Source organism: Eleginops maclovinus, chromosome 14 (assembly GCF_036324505.1).
Source record: "Eleginops maclovinus isolate JMC-PN-2008 ecotype Puerto Natales chromosome 14, JC_Emac_rtc_rv5, whole genome shotgun sequence".
Taxonomy (NCBI): domain Eukaryota; kingdom Metazoa; phylum Chordata; class Actinopteri; order Perciformes; family Eleginopidae; genus Eleginops; species Eleginops maclovinus.
This window is the reverse complement of record NC_086362.1, coordinates 10,004,849-10,025,492: the sequence shown is the minus strand read 5'-3', so window position 1 is coordinate 10,025,492 and position 20,644 is coordinate 10,004,849. Positions and strand designations below refer to the sequence as shown.

Genomic DNA, 20,644 nt, shown 5'->3' with positions numbered 1-20,644 from the left:
ACTTTTTAATCGAGCAAAGACAAAAAGAAAAGGAAGTTGGAGGAGGAAGGCAAACATACGCAGTTTATGGTGTCTCTCATCAGAATGGTGTACAATTCACACAATTAAGAAAACCACAAATGGGTAGGTTCACAAAATCCCTGTACATGTTAGAATAAATTAACATAGTGGCCATTTAATTTTTTGAGGAAAATGTCCTGTCAAATGTTCAAATCTGAATAATTCTTCAAACAACAAGGTATCATGTGATAACATTTTAATAACAAAAAAATATTTATCCCAAAGGAAAAAGTGGTTTCTAGGCTTACAAAACATAAATGGTGATTACATTTGTACTTTTTTAAGCAATTATGAACTACTTGTATTTATGCAACTATATCAGCAATATATTTTTACATATTTTCCTATAGAGTTATTCAAAAAGGGCAAATGTGCTATAAGCCCGGCCTTGTACTGTATGGGAAAATAATGTTAGTAAGAAAAAAGAGTCAAATGCAGTTTGAATTACAAGTCATATAACACTGAACACACATTCACATCATATTGTAATGTCATCTACTTCCCCGCCTCCACTGACTGCACTGACAGGGCGGATGATAAGAGGAGATTTGTTGCTGCCGCTGTCACACATGTCAGGGTTAAAAAAGGGAAACATGGCCTCTGTGAAATGGAACTGTGTAAAGGAGTAGATGTGTGACTTGGCCTCTGCATCATAGAAGGACACGGTCCCCTCCTCGTGATCCAGAAACACCCCGACCACCTGCGGCCTCTGAGAGAGACACAGCAGCTCTGCCTGTCCCGCACACGCCCGGTACTCACTGCCCTTCCTCAAACAGATAGTCCAGTACCCGTCCTCCGGGCTCAGCGTCACCAGACCCTTCCTGCCGACCGACTGTCGAGCCACCCCCAAGTCCCACGCTGTTTTGTCCCCCACTTCCACCTCCCAGTAGTGCCTCCCTGTGGTGAAACCCTGCGTAGAAAGAGGGGCTCAGGTCACCGGGACTGTTCATTTCTCAGAGAATGAAGCAGAAACATCCCTACACAACACACACATCTTTATTTACCCTGGTGGCGAGGACACATGGCGCCATGTCGAAACGCTCTGGTATGTCCTCCAGGTTCTGTTCAACATCTCCATCCCAGATCTTTCTCCCATCCTCTGACAGAAGCAGCCAGGGGTTGGCTGTCCTGGGGTTCAGAAGAACATCAGCTGGTAGAAAGACAGAGTTTGTTAATAATATACAATTTTTACTTCACTATCCCCTTTATCATATGGCTTGCATTTTCATGGACCTTTTGACACATTTAGAACAGATGATTTACAGTTTTATTGGTTGCATCATGAAAATAAACCCAATAAAAGCTGATTAGTCAATGAGAACTGAGTCGATTGCGGTTCAATTATCTAGCTTTAGTTATGTATCAGGCAAATGACTACCAAAAAAACTCCCAAACTGTAAGACAAAATAAGCAACATGAGATGTCATCTTAACCTCTGAGAAATTGTACAAAGAACTAATCAATTAATCTAGGGAACATCTTTAATTTCTCATGATTGACGTTCCTTTTCTGTGGGATTTTGACATTATTCTCATTGATATAGAATGTAAGGACCCCTTGAATTTACATTATAGTTTGACTGTTTAGAAACAGGACAAAAGATATAAGGTAGAACAGTGACGGATATGAAAACATATGATAGAGTATGGTCCAACTGTACCTGCATACTGCTGCATCTTCTCATGCTCTGTAAGGTAATAACAACGTAACGTTCACAACAATCTGTAATCATGACATTTAATAACAACGTATAAATAACGTTTCACAACAAATCTGTAATCATGACATTGAATACAACGGGCTGTTTTTTTACCTTGAAAGGAAAGCTTTTTCAGAGCTGACTGAAGCTGCAGTTCGATGTCGGCCACCGCTCCCCTCACAGTCCCCAAACATGTGTGTGAATGGACCACGATGTCAGAGCAGGGTCTAAAAGACGTAGGTGAACTCAGAGCTGGAAACCTCTGAGACAAGGAAATCAAATGAGAGGAAAGCTCGAAATGGGAATAAAGATAGAAGAACAACATTCTACAAACTAGCATTTATTTTTCTACTATGGATCTCTCCCTGTGTGACTATCAAAATACTTTGACTCCTAACCTGCAGGATATGTAGGTGGTCCTCACTGTGAGAAAGCTGCTCCATCTCGCTCCTCTTCCTCTCCAGCTCAGTGAGCTCCAGCTGCAGCTCCGTGATCAGCCTCTCCGCCCTCTGCTCTGCCGCTGCCTGCTTCCTCTGGATCATCTCCAGCAGCTCAGCCTGACGTCGCTCAAAAGAACGGAGCAGGGTGGAGTAGACCTCCATGCTCAACAGAATGTCCCTCCTTGAGTTTTCCTGAAGATATTAAGTAATGAAAAAAGTTGTTGAAGGAAAATGTATAGAGCCCTCTTTAACGTTTGTTCTCCTATGGAACTCACTTTGAATGGCAGGCTCTCACTGTAATTTAAATAAGGGCTTTTAATTTGGAATAATGATTAATTAATTCAAACAGGACACATCCAACAAGGTTGTTTTATGCTCTTATGTCAACTTACTTTGCTGAGCTCCACAGAGTGTTTGATCTCCTCCACTTTCTGAAGTCTCTCCTGGATCTTCTGCTGAACATCAGCCTCGATGCTTCTCACCTGAGCCTGAACAAAGAGGAAACAAACCCAAAACTGAACCAAAGGCTGCTGACGTATTTGATAGGATAGCACAACGATGAAGAGGAGTTTATGACCTCACCTTCTTCTCCTGACTCTCCCGCTCCACTGGGACGGTGTCGTGACAGCGGTGGTCGGTCTCGGTGCAGAGGACGCACACACACCTCTGGTCGCTCCTGCAGAACAGCTCCAGGAGCCTCTGGTGCTTTTTACACATCCGGTTCTCCAGCATGGCCATGGGTTCAATAAGCTTGTGAATCTTCAAGGTGGAAACTCTCTGGTGTGGCTCCAGGTGACTCTCACAATACGAGGTCAGACACACGAGGCAGGACTTTATGGCCTTCGTTTGCTTTCCCACACACACATCACAACATACGACTTTCCCTATCAGCGTCAACACGCCATTCTGCCTTCTGGCTCGGATCTGCTCGGACATCTCTTTGGCGAAGGAGTTTTCGCAGAGCTCTGGGCGGCGCTCAAAGACTGCCTGACATTTGGGACAGCTGACTGCAGGACTGCGGTCCCAGTGCAAAGAGATGCAGGTGAAGCAGAAGCTGTGGCCGCAGGGGATGGAGACCGGATCAGAGAAAACATCCTGACAGATGAAACACTGGAACTGCACCTCTGACAGGAGAATGCTGGGGGTGGCCATGACCTCAGAGAAAATAAAGAAGATTGGTGTTAACTCACTGACAAATAATAAATTAATCATTTACATTCTAATTCACAGAGGAAATTGGTAGCATTGACAAACACACAGACATGTACTAAACAAGTCACATATCTGTTGTCTTAGTTGTGTTTAATGCAGACCTTAAGTACTTTTATTGCAGCGTTCTACACCTACTTATCAATAACTTTGAACTATTAAAAGTTGCCTCTGGCCCAAGTCCAGCAGCACGGTCACATGACTCACTCACTCTCTGGAAATCACAGTGAAGGCTAAGCTTAAAGCATTGATTGAAAACATTAATTAAAATCCAAACATTCATCACCCAGCAAATGTTATTATACAACACACTCCCATGATTTATTGCACCACCGCAGGATCAAAAGTAATGGCTAATCAAAATATTAACACATGCCCATCTGTGATTTTGTCTGGGACTTACCTCGCTGTTGAATGTGAAACGCGACCTCTGAGGTAAAGGCAAACACTGGCACTGCGGGGAAGCCAAAGTCCTCCTAGTTTCTGTTACCACTCCCTCTGGGAAACTTTCCCTCTACAGCTTTTCAACCACCATGTTGTTCCAGGGTAGGAGGAGTAATGCCTCGATGGCTTGGCATTGTGCAGACTTTCTTTGCATTGTATAGTATAATAGTGGTGTATTTCTATTGAACAGAGCAACAACAACAACAACGAGGTGCTTAAATACAGCTCATTCTGAGGGTGTTTTTTTCAAAATGCCTGAAACATACTACGTGTATTCCCACACACTGTCACCAAAATATAACATCAAAAACGTTCTAAAAGCTACAACAAATTTCTTAGCAAGGATAAAGTTAATATTGCAGTAAAGATGCTGACTAAAGTTGGTTTGTTTGCAAATAATCCGTGCTTCTGAGACAGTTAAACATGCAGTGCAGGAGGTGACGTTGTAAAAATGTCAACATTTGTTTTACACTGCCTCTGGTTGTACTCACCCGGTTTGTTTGGTTGCTGAAGCACTTGTCTGTGGCGAGGAAGCTGACTCATGACGGCCAGGACCTTCTACTGTAATGTACTTTAATTCCAGCAGTGGGTGCTCTGCATCAGATTTATACAGTAGCCTAATAATCCTCAATTCAGAAGATTATCAGGAACAAACATATACAATATTTATAAACTCACATAGTCTAAAATTGAGAGATTTGGTAGACTTTAAAATTGTATAAATAATGTATAAAGCCCACTATTATTCATATATTATCCAAGAATGTATCGAAAACTTTAGTGTTATGTGAACTTGAGTTGTATAGGCTGAACATGTCAAAAATAATAAACTAAACAAACACACCTGTTCTATTGTAATTGTGCTGCAGTGTTTAAAAATGTTTACTTAAAATATGATCATACAAAGGACAGAAAGTAAGACAGTGTGTTAGTATAACAAATATCAATCCCACAAATTAAGAAATTATTCAAATATATAAAAAAAGGCAAAAAAAATGGCCAACAAGTGTGATTATACATTAACTTACTCAACATGAACGATGAACACACACACCTGGGTCCTCTTACAGGAAGGCAGTGCGCATGTGCGGACTGGAGACTGGAAGCAGTGGCAAATGCTGCCTTCATGGCTACTGGAGAAATCTGAATTATAATAGAAAACAGAAACAACTTAGAAATTGTATCTTAGATTAAAAAATAATAATAATAAGCAGGTCAGATTTTTTATTAAATAAGTTTAGCTGGAAAAACAGCAGCAACAGTGAATAAATCGCAGCAAGAAGAATCGTTATTTCGTTGAAAAAACTTTGGTCAAAGGCCAACCAGACCTAGAAACATTTACTTCATAAATATTTACTTTTGTATGTTTGATACAAATTGGATGTACATTGAAGGTGTAACCTTTTACGAAATGCTGTTTGGGAATAAGGTTTATTATGGGTTTACTGATAAAATGTATGTTGACAGCCTATTTTACAATTATATTGAATGCAATTGTTTGTAAACGTGAATGCTCATAAAAACAACAAGTAAAATATACAAATTTGTGACCTTGAACTATAAACTTTCAGAAGGTTGTATTTTTGAAAAATACTTGACGACGAAATGATATGTCTAATAGTTTACGTAACCTAGCCACACTACTTTAACCATTACCGGTCCCTCTACTGGTTTCTACAGCTAATAGTCATTTAGCACTAAAGCTAAGAAGCGAAGCGTTAGCTAACCTATGCTAACGTTACATTACGCTAAACAGGAAAGTGTACCCAGAGTTCGTGAAGAACAAATTGAAAGTGGACTTACATTTGTCAGGTGGCGAGAAAAACATGTTCAACAGGATGCTTATGCAGTTTTGTTAGAGGTGTTTATAATTTACTTTAACCATGTAGGCTAAGGGGTTTTATTCAGTAGGCTCATTCTGCCCCCTGCTGGCCATTTGAAAAGTACAGGTGTAATTAATTCATATATATGTATTAATATATAAAAGATGCCACTTTGAGACATTAGAAAAAACACATTTTTTAAAAACTTTTTTACATTTAATTAGGCCCCTCAGTGTTTATTTGATAAATAGTCTACAGTTACAGATATGTATATATTTTGCTTTTTATTTCTGTTTTATTTCCTATTTTGACATTATGTGCAATGCCTTGTTTATATGCTGCAATTCCCAAATTAGGATCATAAATTAAATCTTATCATAACGCTAGAGATCCGGACGTGACCTGCCTAAATGGGATAGGTGCAGCTCTTTTTCAAATTAATGTCATTATAGCTAAATGTGTGCCACGCATAAGCTCAATTGCTCTGCACGTGTGTTTCCTACGCTATCTTCCTATAGCACCCAAATAATGTATTTAACCATTAAGTATAACAAATCAAATGAAAAAGCAGTACTAAAAATGACAGTAACTGTAATAATATGTTTAACAATCAAATCAACAAATACATTTAAACAATCTGCACCTCAGCATAAAGTATGATAGGCGTAAGTGTATTATAATTCTACTAAATAAATAAGAGCACCTAAACCGATTTGTTTGCAAAAGCTTGCTTTTGTCGTGTGCTTGAAAGCTGGATCTTCCGCTGAGCACCTGAATGCAGCACGCGAACACCAGCGTTGTAGAGAGGAGAGAGGAGGGGAGAGAGGGAGGCAGATCGAGGAGAAGCATGAAGAATATCCCCGATATCTAAGCTCACAGAGGGGGACAGCATCTCGTCCTCCCTCGCTGTTTAAGGGCCAACTGGAATCAGAGGGAGGCAGCGAGGCGGACAGAATGGAGGAGAAGAAGCAGTTTCTTTGTGGGGTGGTGGAAGGTAGGAGCGGCCGACTTCATCACTGACCTGTCAGATCATGTGATTCTCTGTTTTCTTACCTTGGGGACATGTATTTGAATAGACCTCCGCTTGACCTACATTTCAGGATTGTGTTGTCACTTACTGAAGGAGAAGGGGGCGCGGTTGTAGTAATACGTGGATGTAAAGGTCGTTATGAGACGATGTGGGGAAGATCAACCAGGCTTGAAGTGGAGATCAAAGAGCAGGCGGAGGGAAAGGATTCAGTAATGTCTGGTTCCTGGGCTGCAGCCTGAGGAAGGAAATCACTCTGGATAAATAGCAGCAAATAAAGACGATGCCATGATATTGACAATAATAACAGAGGTGAAGATGATAATTGAGATTATAATATGACTGGGATGATTTGTTAGTTTAGTTGTGATGATAGAGATGGTGTGCCAAAAGCTTACAGTGGTGATGAGACAATGAAAGATAACAATGAAGAACAGGACGACTTCAGACACTCAATAAAATAAAATAAAAGTGATGAAGATAATAATTTGGAGGAAGGATTAACAGTAACACTCACCTTGATGATGTTAATAACATTAATGACAAATATTAAATGACTGCAGAAAATGGAGCTGAAAAGTAAGAAATTAATGACTAATGCAAAAGAGACAGATGGTTCTTGTAACACCTGTCCCTGTACCCACCTTCTCACCTCACAACCACATGCACAAAATGATGAAATGATGCTGCAAAAATGTTTATACTGATATACTGAACGTATAATTCATGCACATTGCTTTTTGTGTAAAACATCTTAATGATAATTATCCAGAATCCTGAAAAGCTGTTAAATCAGTGATAATTATCTTATCATTTCTCAGTGTCATTTATGAGTCTTCATAAGAACGCACAATTAATAAAGTACACTCAAGGTTAAAATGTCTAATTATTTATAAGTGTGCACTGCAGTCACGATACCATACCAACTTAAAGAAGGGGAAACCAGCAAGTGTTTGGCATTTTGTTTGTTTAACATGTCTTAAATAACGATTGATTATTATAGTTTTTATTCACCGCACCAAAGTCTTAAGTTGCTATCTCTATAAATCTCTGCTAATCCAGTTCCACACAGCCTGTTGGGATTTGTTTATTTGGAAATTCAAATTGCATTGATGAAGGACATGCTCTAGGAAACACACACACACACACACACACACACACACACACACACACACACACACACACACACACACACACACACACACACACACACCTTATTACTTATTCCTGCAGTCCCTCACACCTTTGTTTCTCAGTCCCTTGTGGTGGCTTCCCACAGAGTTAATTATCAGGTCTGCTTGCTTTTTGTATTAGTGGGGAGCGGTCTGCAGGACACAGGAGAAATGTCAGTGGATCGCATTTACTTCCCACTATGACCCACTTTCTGTGCACAATTCTGTACATTCACACACATTGCAGTCATATAAAAAACACAAAGGAGGGAGAGGGACACTGGAGACACTCACACTCCCATTTCTAAAAATAGAAAATGTGATGGAGAGTGTAGCTGGAGATGAATTATGCCTCTGCCAAACACAGAGGATGTGACCAAAGAAAGCACTGGAGGAACTTACTTTGTTGTATGTGCCCATACATTCAGAACTGAAGCGGTGTCAAGCAGCTGATAACTGCTCAGGGCTTGATCCATTGCTCCAGAGCTTGGAACTAAAAAATGTGATATGGTGCATTTAATATAAATAGTATGGAGCATTAACGGGCAGGTCGTCCCAGATTAAAAAATACCTTTGTAGAAAAGATATAGATATATATCGTGACATTCATGACCTCTATTTTTCCTCTGCAGGTTTCTATGGGAGGCCTTGGACTATGGATCAGAGGAAGGTTCTTTTCCAATGGTGAGTCTCAGTAAAGTAGCTTGTAACTGTAATTAACCTGCATGTTCTGTACAGTGTGTTAGTTATTTACCTTGTCAGAGGGGAGTTGTTTGTTCTTCACATGAACAGTGTGAGCTCAGGTGCTACTGACCTGACGCCTGTGGGCTAAATACAGTTGCACGCCTCTATATCAAGCCAGGCAGACCTGAGAGAAATCACTGACGCAGAATCACTCCGTAGCAAAGGGCAGACTCATCGTCAGACCCGAAGCTTGGCCAGGATGACAGGAGGGGGAGGGGCTGGGTGCATACTGCTGTTTGTTTTGGTGGAAGAGGATCAAAGAGGGGATGCAGATCATTTGGTTATAGAGATATCGTTCAGCTGTTAGCAGTGTGGCTGCAGGGATGGCAGTGAGTCGATCCACCACTTTGATGCTAACTGAAATGTAACTACTGAATTGACTTCAATTACATATTGTGCAGACATTCCCTGATGATGAATCCTAAACACATTAATGCTCTCCTGACCTTTCCTCTAGCGGTGTTAGCATTGGTGGTACATTCTCACACAGTCTTGTTCCCCTCAAGATTAATCTCTTTGGCTATCCCTTAACACTGCCAGGTCTAAAGGTTTATATCAAAAATGTTATATTTCTAGGTCAAAATTCTATATAGTACAGTCTGAGCAAATCTGATCAATTCATCCAGAATGGTAGAGTTAAATAGTGTATTCAAGTTTTAATGAGCTTGGGTCAAACACTGAAACCTACCGCTTGACTGGTAAAGAAACGCTGCTGACCTGTAAAGAAGCATGAATGAAGGGTCAAGAAGCTTTTCAACATATTGTTTTGAACTTGAATTATATCATGCTAATACAGAATGTGTATGTCCTCTTAGCCTTTTCAGAAGGAATATGTGCAGTGTCCTTGGCTCTTTATTTAGCAACCACATCTTTTTCCATGCAGAGACCTTCACACCAGGGAACCGCTCAGCTCGAGCACTCTGTTTATGTGGAGCAACACAATAGGCTTGAAAGGCATTTAAACCAGATAATCAGCATCCAAGCAAATGAAATGTTCTATACAGTATTCCAAAACAGTCGCTTTGAATGCTGACTGAACAAAACACAGGCAGCTCCTTTTTGAGACTGCCACAGTATCAACAAGACACAAAGACTCACACCGTCTTTCAGCATAAATCAGCTTGCAGTGATTCCACACTGAACTGCTGTAGAATACTAAAAGGTCACTTCATTGAAAAAAACAAAACAATCAAATTGCTATTCAAGAAAATTAAAGCTAGAACACACGGATAATGGGAGTGTGTTATTCATGGACTGACTGACACTGAAGGATAACTGCAACAACTGGTTCAATATAAACTGAGATGGTAAAGTTTCAAAATTGTGTAGACTTAAGTTAATACAATCATCTACTGTAGGAATTATTTGTATTATTTTGTTTATGAAAATGCTAATTGCATTCCTTTAAGAGGTGTTGTATTCTCTTTTCATGTGCATTTACATAAAGTACCCTACTTGTTAGTAAGGAACCAATCAACTGTTGATGCCACACTCATCCGACAAACAAGTTAACAACATGACTCCCTGCTGGGAACTGTGACACAGTTTTGTAGTTCAACAGCCAATAGTGACAGCGGACTACATCCCCAGAGAGAAGATGTTCCCTCTGCAAACCAAATCCTTACAGCACACTGCTTTGTTGTTGTTATGATAAACTGCATAATATTGTAACAAAAACACAACATTATACTGGCTTTCCTATCAGGATGAATTTGACTTCATAAATTGCGTGTGGGCTCCAGGTTTATTTATAGATCGGCTCTTTTTAGACTCAAGTGAGGGGTGCAGGCACAATTCAAACAGAGTGTTGCATAAGTTTGGCACATTAAAGCTGGGAATGGGTGTACAGTATGGAAGTGTGTGTATGCACGTGTGTGTGTGTCTGATTGTGTGTTTGAAGGAGGTAGGTTGCAGCTTTGTGGAGGCGACTTACATACCATCTGTCCAGGAAATGAAGCAGGGAGAGAGTGAGAACATATTCCACCCACAAATGACAGGGATGATTGGAGCTGGTCCGTGTCCAGAGAAAAGAGAGAAATATTCATGTTGTTGTGTGATGCATCTTTTGTTTCGATCCTAGTACTATGCTCTATCTATAATTCAGGAGATCATTTCCTGTAACAAAGGCAGCCCAACGATCAATACAGTAGATCTATTTTCTTCTGTCCTTATCTCCAGGGATCATACAGTGCATGACAGAGCTATGGCTTCAAACGGAGGAAAGATGGATATAATATATATGCGGGTGCAAAAACAAAGTGGTCATTTGCAGAATTACTACAAAGTTATTGAGATAGTTTCATAGACTGGATGTCTGACTATCGACTGAATGAAACAAAAAACACATTCTCAGTGGTCAAAGTGCAAGAAACTCTCAATAGTACAGATTTAGCAATGAAACGGATAATGCTTACCCTTCAGTAACATCTTTCCTCCCTCACCATTGCTTTGTTTGTGTTTCTGTGCCAGGATGCAGAGTTGGGGGTTGAACACCTACCTGTACGGCCCAAAGGATGACCTCAAACACAGACTACTGTGGAGGGAAGTCTACTCTCATGAGGAGGAGGGTAAGAGCATCCCATTCATTCATCTATCGTCTGGAAAATCCCATTTTGCAGCAGTCGATGGTGCATCTTTCAGTCGGATCTGGACCTGACAGAATTGCAGAAATAGATACATTCATTACTCTCACTACACTTTGGCACACGTTATCAGTGTGTATGCACCCATGCATACACACTGATAAAAATATTTGGAGCCCTGGATCTGCACCAGAACTGCCGTAGGACATTATCTCTGCTAACAGGGTAGTACATCACTATGGATGCATTTTTTAATTAATGTCCAAAAGGTATTAACAGCTTTAAATGTTACCAATTTTATGATTTTTTTAATTGTACTATGGAAGACTGTGAGGCTTTGGTCTGGAAGGTATAGTTCTTTAGAGCAAGCAGAATTCTCTAACAGATAATAAACATTACATTTGGCGGGAGGGTCTAGTTACCATTCTCAGATGCTGTTGTCAAAGTTAAAGCAATGTTAAAACTCTAGTCACTTTGTCTTGATTCGTCTCACCTAAAATTTCAGATACCAACATTTCTCCCCCCTGTCCCTCTCCTGCTCTCAGGTCAGTTGCGTACTCTCATAAAGGAGGCCCAGTCGAGAGGCCTAAAGTTTGTTTACGCCCTCTCCCCTGGTCAGGACATCGTCTTCTCTTCTTCCTCTGACCTGACACTGCTCAAACGCAAGCTGAGACAGGTATGCAATGAGACAAATCAAGATAATACACACTACTCAGGAATGCACCTGTTTTATGATTGGCTTCTGTTTCTTTCCCCCTCTCTATGTAGGTTTCAGACCTGGGTTGCCAGGCCTTTGCCATCCTGTTTGATGACATTGACCACTCCATGTGTCAGGCTGACAGCGAGGCCTTCTCCTCATTTGCTCATGCTCAGGTCACTATAACCAATGAAATATACCGGTTCCTGGGGGATCCACCTGTCTTCCTATTCTGCCCCACAGGTAGGAGTGATGCACTGAGCTCAGGGTTAACGTTTGGGATGTGCAGAAACTTACAATCAGACCTGTGTTTCTCTGTCCCTGCAGAGTACTGTGGTTCTCTGTGTTCTCCCAGTGTATCAAAGTCTCCCTACCTGCAGACTGTTGGAGAGGACCTACTGCCCGACATAACAGTGATATGGACGGGTGAGGCACAAACAGAAACCTATCACAAGATGTGTCTCAAACCTTCCACTTGTAAACATTTTCCTCTCACTCCCGGCCCCCCAGGCAATAAGGTCATCTCCAGGAAACTGTCCGCAGACTGCCTGGCTGAGGTGGAGTCTGTCCTCCAGCGCCCGCCACTCATCTGGGACAACCTGCACGCTAATGACTACGACTCCAGACGTCTCTTCCTGGGGCCTTTTAAGGGCAGAGAGCCTCAGCTGAGGAGCCACCTGAGAGGTCTGCTACTCAACCCCAACTGCGAGTTTGAAGCCAATTACATCCCTCTCCACTCGCTGGGCAGCTGGTACCGATCTGGAAAGGAGGAGAGGAAAGGTGAGGGGATATGTGGAGGGAAGGATGGAGCAGGAAAGGATTAATTAGAAGGAGGAAGGAGCAGCGATGAGACAGGGGATGTCTCAAGTTAATAAACAAGTAATGGCTCTGCCAGACCTGAGCCATGTGCAGTTAGTCCCATTGCTTGGCAACTAAAACAATTAAGCCTGATGTTACGTAACAAAGAAATGAACTTATAGGAATTAAAGCTCCATCTGTTGCCTCATAAAGTTAAAATTACTCAATGAGCTTTTTATCCATGTCCATACACTCTTCCAGCAAGTGGATCTGATTACAGAGCTAGCTCTCAGATGCATTTGTATGTTACACAAAAGATATATATTCCTTAGCATATACTGTTAAATTTGTTTCCGATTTATGGCTATAAATTGACTGTGATGGTAAAAAACACAATAATCCCACCAGTGAAAGAAAGAGAAAATATGCGAGTGTACTGTAGCGTGTCCTTGTTCTGAAGACAAGCAAAGAAAGGTGGCGATGGAGGAACAATTGTGTGGTGGGACGAAGGAGAAAATAAGAAGGGAGAATGGTCCCTTTGTGGAGAAGAAACAAGGCGGGGGGGGGGGGGGAGATAAAACAAGAGATGAAACAAGAGATGAAGGGCCGGCTGAAGCCTGAGGGACTGAGATTCAGACTTAGGATCAGAGTTTAAATTGGACATGTAATTGTGTTTTTACGTCTAACAGATCAGTGACCAAACAGAGACATGACGTAACACTGCAGTACTTCCATTGGGAACAGTCGGGCATGTTGGCAAACAAACATGTGAAAATCATCTTTTAGTGTTGGAAGAATCTCAAGTTAGAATATATTTCTGACAGAAGCTTCCTCAGACGAGCAAACACAAGATAATCTGCTCTCTGTCCCTCTTCTTTTATAGTCATACAACAGATAAAGGAGAGCTATTTATGGGGAGCTTTGTCCTCCAAAACATGTCCAACTGAAATGAAATGAACATTGCAGACTGTGCAAAGGAATTTTAGAGTTGTTTATAAGTATCCTCGTGTATAATAACACAGTGTTATTCATGTTTTAGATGAGGAGTGTGAATACTGTCCTGATAGAGCGCTCTCTGTTGCCCTACATGATTGGATGGAGGAACTCAACCAACCACTACAAGCAGGTAGATAACCATCATCTGGGGACGTACCTGTATACAGTATTTATGTGGGTTGACATTTGATTGGATTCTCCCCAAACTGCATTATTCTATCCACAAACACACCTGTTCTCTGAATGATTACAGGACGGCAGAGCAGCCGAGCAGACCAGCGTTCCTCTGTTCAAACAACCCGCTGTAAAACTCCCGACCGACCCGACTGCCCCTCCACCCTCAGAGGAACCGCCGTCGTGGACAGGCTTCCTGTTTTCCCCCTCAACTCCAGCTCGCCTCCAACGTCACCCACTAAGGTCAAGGTGGAGACAGAGGGAGAGAAGAAGAGATCAAACCAACCTCAAGGACCCAGACCTAGCGCACCTGCAGGGGGAGGCAGGGTGCAGAAGGCCCAGGGGTGGGGGCTTTGTGGTGGGAAGGGCCTCCTGAGTGAGTCCCAGGTGCGGCTACTGGTGGGTCTTTATTATCTGCCCCACGAGTACGGCCTGTCGGGACAGAAGCTGCTGCAGGATCTCAGCTGGCTGAAAGCAAACTGCCACCTGGTCAGCGCCAACAGCAAAAAGACAGCGCCTCAGAAGGTCTGTGTGTGCTCTGTGCAAATATCCCGTTAACATTTAAATTGTGCATTATGAAAGCTATTTTTGTCTTCAGATCGATGAGTGGCGTGGCCGGTCCTCTAGGGTATTGTCCCTATGTGAGGACATAGCACAGCTCCACTGCAGCGTGGTGGGAGGGGCCAACAGGGCGGTGCTCTACGACCTTTACCCCTACGTGTGGGACCTGAGGAACACGGCTCTGGTGGCTAAAGCCTTCATATGCTGGCTGGGTGAGTATCAAAAGAGGCAGGGAACTATGGGAATACATGATAACATGTGTTTTACTTTATTCTACTTGTATTTACTGTGCAACATTTTACTACGCTTTGCTTTGTATTCAAAGCCCTATGCTTAATGTCGGCCCTTGGAACTTTTTCAACCCTGTCAGCAGAATTAAGACTTAACTGTACAATAACCAGTGCAATAATCTAAGTATGTAATTTGCTACCTTTTTCCATTTTTATTTATTAGATTGTGTTTTATTGTAGTATTTGTGTTTTTACATTATGCTCTTCCATTTTTGTTTTAATAATATACCAGACTATGCTCTCTCAACTCACTCACCTCTCTCCCTCAGATGGCCGAGTGTTGAGTGACAGCTCCACCCTGGGCACCTGGAAGAACTGCTTTCACTGTGAGTAGAAGGGAGGACCTTTAAGCCATTTGTCTCCCCATCTTTGCCTGAAATAAATAAATACAGGTGGCATTTGCTGCACTCATCATTCTTATCAACCCTGTATTTGATTATTATTTCTCTGCAAAAGCAAATAATGGTGCAGTGATGACTGAGCAAACAGTTGTGCTTCATGTATTAATAACATGAGCATAAAAACTGAAATAAATGTAAATTTTAGCATCTCTTGAGGAGTTGTAATTCTGTAAAAGAATGACCTTTTTATACCAGCACGAATATTTAAAGCTGAGTTAAGTGTGCCATGTTTTCCGAACAAGCATTTCTTTGGCCCTGATCACGTGATGTCACCTGACTTTAATTTTTTGTCTGTGTTAGTGTGTGGGAAGACCACAGGAGCGGACCTACTGGGAGTTGAATCAGAACCATGGGCGTTTAAAGGGGGCGTGTCTGGGGAGGTGCAGGTAGGCTGTGCTTGTATTATATATCATTTTCGATATGTTTTGTGAATTAATCCTCATTAATCCTATATGTATCAACTGTAATTCTATTATAACTGCCTAACATGTGTGTGTGTGTGTGTGTGTGTGTGTGTGTGTGTGTGTGTGTGTGTGTGTGTGTGTGTGTGTGTGTGTGTGTGTGTGTGTGTGTGTGTGTGTGTGTGTGTGTGTGTGTGTGTGTGTGTGTGTGTGTGTGTGTGTAGATGCTACTCCCAATAGGCAGCAGCAATGAACTCTTCACTCATCCTCCTCCTCTCTTCCCTACCTCTCGTCTCTATAACATCAGACCCTATCACACTAAGGACAAGGTAGGAGAAGTCTCACGCATATTGCCAGGATAATTCATAAAAAAACATGGAAGTTGAAAGGTGCTTTTAAAATAGGACAAGTCAGGGAATATTAGCTCATGCATACATTCTGATTAAGTAATGGGAAGTCATGGAGGATTTATGGAATTACTATCAGATTCAAAGTAGGGTCCTTGCAAAAGGAAAGGGGACTGATTATTTTCAACTACCTGTAAATGTTTGGGTCAATGTCAACACATATGGCTGGGAAAAGAATCACATCCATCTTTCAAAATGATGTAATATTACGTTATTTTTTTTTTGTGTGTAGTTGGAGTTGTATCGGATGGTGCGCCAACTCCACCTGAGGACTCAGGGTGGCCAAGAGTCCAGTGCTGTGCACCCAGATGTGATAGGAGACAGGTGTGTGTTTCAGAGAAAGAGTGTGTATTGTAACTTCACAATTCAAATGTACCATATTTGATTTGATACTCACATGTGTTTCTGTGTCTTCATGTCCACAGATGTCTCGGGCCGTGCCTGGCGTTGTCCCCGGAGTACTGCTTCATCCTGGAGGATGAGCTGGGTGTGTGTGGCTGTGTGTTGGGCATCTTGGATGTCCGCATGTTTGCCAAGCGGTGCCAGGCCAGCTGGATGCCGGCCATGAGGGACAAATACCCACCTAAAGGGGGAAACACACACCCCACGGCACAGGTGAATATATGGGGAGAAGTCATTTTATTAAAACACCCTTTATTCAACCATTTTCTATCAGTCTGAATGGCACCGGAGCATTACAGACACACACAGGTCCCATTATGCACACAAATGTTTAGACAGACCTGCAGTTAGACCATCTGGATCCCTCTGTGAGAAAACTAATATCCCACTGAGAAGAGGATGAAACACAGGTATACTAAACAAAAGACACACACACACACACACACACACACACACACACACACACACACACACACACACACACACACACACACAGGACTCAACAAATTCTTATTTTTGAGATACTAAGACAATATTTTAAGATAGTAGTCATTAATTTAAGATATCAGGTCCTTATTTAAATATATTGAGTCATTATTTGAGATACTAAGTAATTATTTTCAGGTACCAAGTCATTAATTCAATAAGGTTTCTTATTACAATGAGCAGTTAGTCTTTCTTTAGTATTGACTCATCTTTCTTTAATGAAAATAACTAGTAATAATCAGTGCTGCGAGGAGATTGGGTTACAGCATTGCTGTTGTTTATTGGGAAAAACAGCTGAGTAATTTAGGCAAACTGCCAAAAAGAGCCGGTAGTGACTCAGCCCGACATCTGTGGAAGACTTATCTGCCCACTTTGTGCGTCACAGCACACACTGACAGACACAGTTTGGATGAATATGATTCATACTGCAGCCACAGGTGGATGAAGGTCCTCGGCATGGCCTCTCTTTCTACTTTTAAGATAAACAAATAAATAGATTTCACACAGCAGGGTTCCAACATCCTCTTATGTGCAAGTATACTCCTTTTATAATCATTCAATATTGCGCATCAGTACCATCTTGTGACAGCTGATGGAAACTACAACACATAGGAAAATGCAAAAAGGCCAAAGATTCACGTTGAATCAGGCAGTGTAAACTCCCATCAGCTACACATTGTGAGACCTGTATTCCTGTGTCCTCTGTGTAGGACTTGATCCAACTGATGGAGGAAGACCAGGGGGAGTATCCCGAGTCTCTCCTCTTTCACTTCCCCTCTCAGCTGCGCCTGGACGCCCTGCCGGAGCTGGTGGACATAAGCGTCAGCAGGACTCTGCTCACCGCAATGCTAACAGCACTCAAGGCCAACGGTAAGGACAAGACAGGGGTCAGTCATTCTGTGTGTGTGTTAAAAAACCCATAACTTCTGACAAAGTGTAGGTATATGGTAGGGCTGGTAAATTAATTGTAGTTTTACCCAAATTACAGTGTGTACTTTTGAAATATCCAAAGGCAAAATGTCTTAAAAAGGTATAATGTGTCAAAATATCATTCTGAATCAAAGAGGCATTGAAACATTTTTGCTCTAACTTGCACTTTCACACTTGATACTTCTACAATACATGTTGATTGCATAATAAAATGGCTTCATAGTAATCACACCTGAGTGTTTGGATTGGCTGCTTTAGCATACACTGTGCAATTATTTCCCCCTCCAGGTAAACCTTTCTCTTTCACAATAAAAGCCCCAGAAATATACACTGCATCGCTGCCTGCATCAGAGCATTTCTGTTTGTTGCCCATTATGAGTTTTAATCGTATAATACCTCAATCATGTCACTTATAATGGGGTTCCTTTTTCTTTGGGATTCTTAAGGTAGATTCTTGCTTTGGTCAGTAGACAGGCAGCTTGCTTACATAAAATAATAAGCTTTCAAATGAGAGTTTACATTTTTTTTTACCTCTGGATAACCGGTCTTTAATGGTAAAATGTTTTATATGTGTAACTTCAGTTACATTATGTTAAGGCGTGTTTTCGTGTGAAGATGTAGAGAAATACCTTCATGTATCTTCCTGTTTCTCCTTTCTGTGTGTGTGTAGGTTCTCAGGGTGTGTTCTGCGAGGTGCAGCCGACGGACCGTCAGAGGCTGGAGTTCTTGACCAAACTGGGCTTCCTGGAGATCCTCAGAGGAGAGGCCAGGAGCAGAGAGGGGGTGGTGCTGGGGAGGCTGCTCTGAACACAAACTAACACTCACACACATACACAGACACCACTAGAGATGTGCAGACATACAGTGGATACACAGCAGCACTTACACACAGAACAATGTTCGAAAAGCAGTACATTCAGTACAGCATAGAGAAGGGAGGGTGTGGACAATCGTGGAGTCTGTGTGGCAGCGGTAATGGGGATGAATGGAGATTTCTGAAGGATTTACAAAATATAAAATAAGCTTTGAGTTTAAAACTTCAGCAGAGCTGTGCTAATCTCCCTTGCGTTTAATGTCCTGGCTACGGATTACAAGATTTAGTCAAATTTAAAGGAAGTCAACGACAGGATAGTTTGAAAACGCTGGGAGCAGAGCAGCAGATCCCAGAAGCTACAGCCTTCTCCTCTGTGGCACACATCATTCGCTCCACCATGGCTCAATGTATTGGTCTGTTCCAAAGGTCTGTTTGCTGGTAAAACTACTTCCTCAATGTTTGTGAAATTTAAGGGAAGCATGCACCATTGGTTAAGGAACCACTCATTAAATTGTGGTGCATTGGGTGTAAGAATATTTTGAACCATCACCTATGGATAGGAAAATTCGCCCCCTTTCGTCTGAACACTTGGACAAAGCTATAAATGTCGCACTGAGCGATACAATTAAACACATCTTCTTTGTTGCATTGGCGTTGTTTCCACATAATGACTAAAAGCTGAACGACTTATCAACTTGGAAAATGCAAGCTGAAATAGTTTTCACGTATTTTGTTGAAGCAGCCAACTTTTAACAAACACTTTTTATCAGTAATTGGCCACACCAGTTGTTTCTACCTCCCAGCAAGAAAGCTAATGGTATTTCCTAAAATATCTAACTACTTCTTCAAGATGATTTTGACTTATCCCCTCTTGTTAAACCAAAGTTAAGCTACTACAGTGGATCTGGTGCTCGGCTCCCTCTGCTTTGTTCATAAGAGATCGTTTTTTTTCTTAAAAACTCTGGATGTTGTTACCTAGCTGCTGTCCTGTTGGTTAAATATAGCCTGCTAACAGACTGACCCAGGCACAGTGTCACTGTTTACACTCGACTAGTATAGATGAATGTTTACATGCATGAAAAAAACTCAACATTGTGTGGCTGTCGAGTAAGATTACATGTATACTGACATCAACACTAACAGGCATATCATTTCAATATAATGCTCTAACATGGCGCCATTACTTGGCTTTCACAGCCAAAAGAAAGTGCATGCAGAATCAAATTCATCAGAAAAAAAAGTTTCAGATTGTGAATAGAACACACACACACACACACACACACACACACACACAACACACACACACACACACACACACACACACACACACACACACACACACACACACACACACACACACACACACACACACACACACACACACACACACACACACACTTTATTGGATATATTAGATACCCATAGCTTCAGAACTGTCTGATGCATCACCGGTGAGTGTGTCTGGTGTATGAATGTGTACTTTGTGCATGGAGAGTGTGTGTGTGGGATTGCCTGTCTATATTCTGACCCAAAATGATCACAAGCAGACAAGCAGACACACACAGTCATATTAAAGAAGCACAAAAGCACTCACAATCAAACCTTCAACTGAAAGTACATAGCTCTACGAATGTTCATTTTTTGTAACGCAGCTTCAAAGACACAAGTACCGTGTGTGCACGCATTTATATTTCTACTTTTACTTTTTATTAATATTATCATGCTTGATCAATCACAGACTGAGAGGCACTTTTGTATATTTCGTCTCATTACATCACCATTGTCTGTGAGGTAGATCATGATAGTCCCAGAATAATAATGATGTAGATAAAGAAATCCTGAGAAGCACTGAGACCGAAACGCATGATTCAAAGAACATTTTTAGGAAACGTTATTCTGGAAGTATGTCACTGCACTTGTGTGGAAAAAAATAATCTTTTTAATAAACTTAATTTTTTGTGTGTGTGTGTGTGTGTGTGTGTGTGTGTGTGTGTGTGTGTGTGTGTGTGTGTGTGTGTGTGTGTGTGTGTGTGTGTGTGTGTGTGTGTGTGTGTTTGGGAGTTTAGATGTTGATGGGAAATAGTCAT

The 20,644-nt window shown here is 41.5% G+C and overlaps 2 protein-coding genes across 3 annotated transcripts; one reads left to right on the top strand and one right to left on the bottom strand.

Moving 5' to 3' along the window:
• Positions 1-24: 24 nt before the first annotated feature.
• On the bottom strand, positions 25-7,141 carry LOC134875886 (E3 ubiquitin-protein ligase TRIM39-like). Of its 2 annotated transcripts, none has more exons than XM_063900601.1 (11): positions 6,794-7,141; positions 4,881-4,995; positions 4,344-4,478; positions 3,812-4,031; positions 2,782-3,354; positions 2,592-2,687; positions 2,158-2,391; positions 1,874-2,021; positions 1,721-1,747; positions 1,065-1,210; positions 25-970 (listed from the first exon to the last, which is right to left on the bottom strand). In XM_063900601.1, the coding sequence occupies exons 5-11, from the start codon at positions 3,349-3,351 to the stop codon at positions 539-541; spliced, it is 1,653 nt and encodes a 550-aa protein (XP_063756671.1). In that variant the 5' UTR covers positions 3,352-3,354; positions 3,812-4,031; positions 4,344-4,478; positions 4,881-4,995; positions 6,794-7,141; the 3' UTR covers positions 25-538. The 2 variants fall into 2 exon arrangements, with proteins under 2 accessions (XP_063756671.1, XP_063756672.1); XM_063900602.1 differs by having other exon boundaries at positions 4,344-4,446.
• si:dkey-183c6.8 (protein O-GlcNAcase) lies at positions 6,490-19,845 on the top strand. The gene is made up of 17 exons (XM_063900600.1): positions 6,490-6,669; positions 8,507-8,558; positions 11,088-11,185; positions 11,746-11,876; positions 11,969-12,140; positions 12,225-12,323; positions 12,408-12,677; positions 13,735-13,821; positions 13,945-14,390; positions 14,464-14,638; positions 14,986-15,042; positions 15,418-15,503; positions 15,743-15,847; positions 16,158-16,249; positions 16,351-16,540; positions 17,524-17,683; positions 18,414-19,845. Exons 1-17 carry the CDS (start codon positions 6,630-6,632, stop codon positions 18,548-18,550), a joined length of 2,397 nt encoding a protein of 798 aa, XP_063756670.1. The 5' UTR covers positions 6,490-6,629; the 3' UTR covers positions 18,551-19,845.
• The last annotated feature ends 799 nt before the right edge of the window (positions 19,846-20,644 follow it).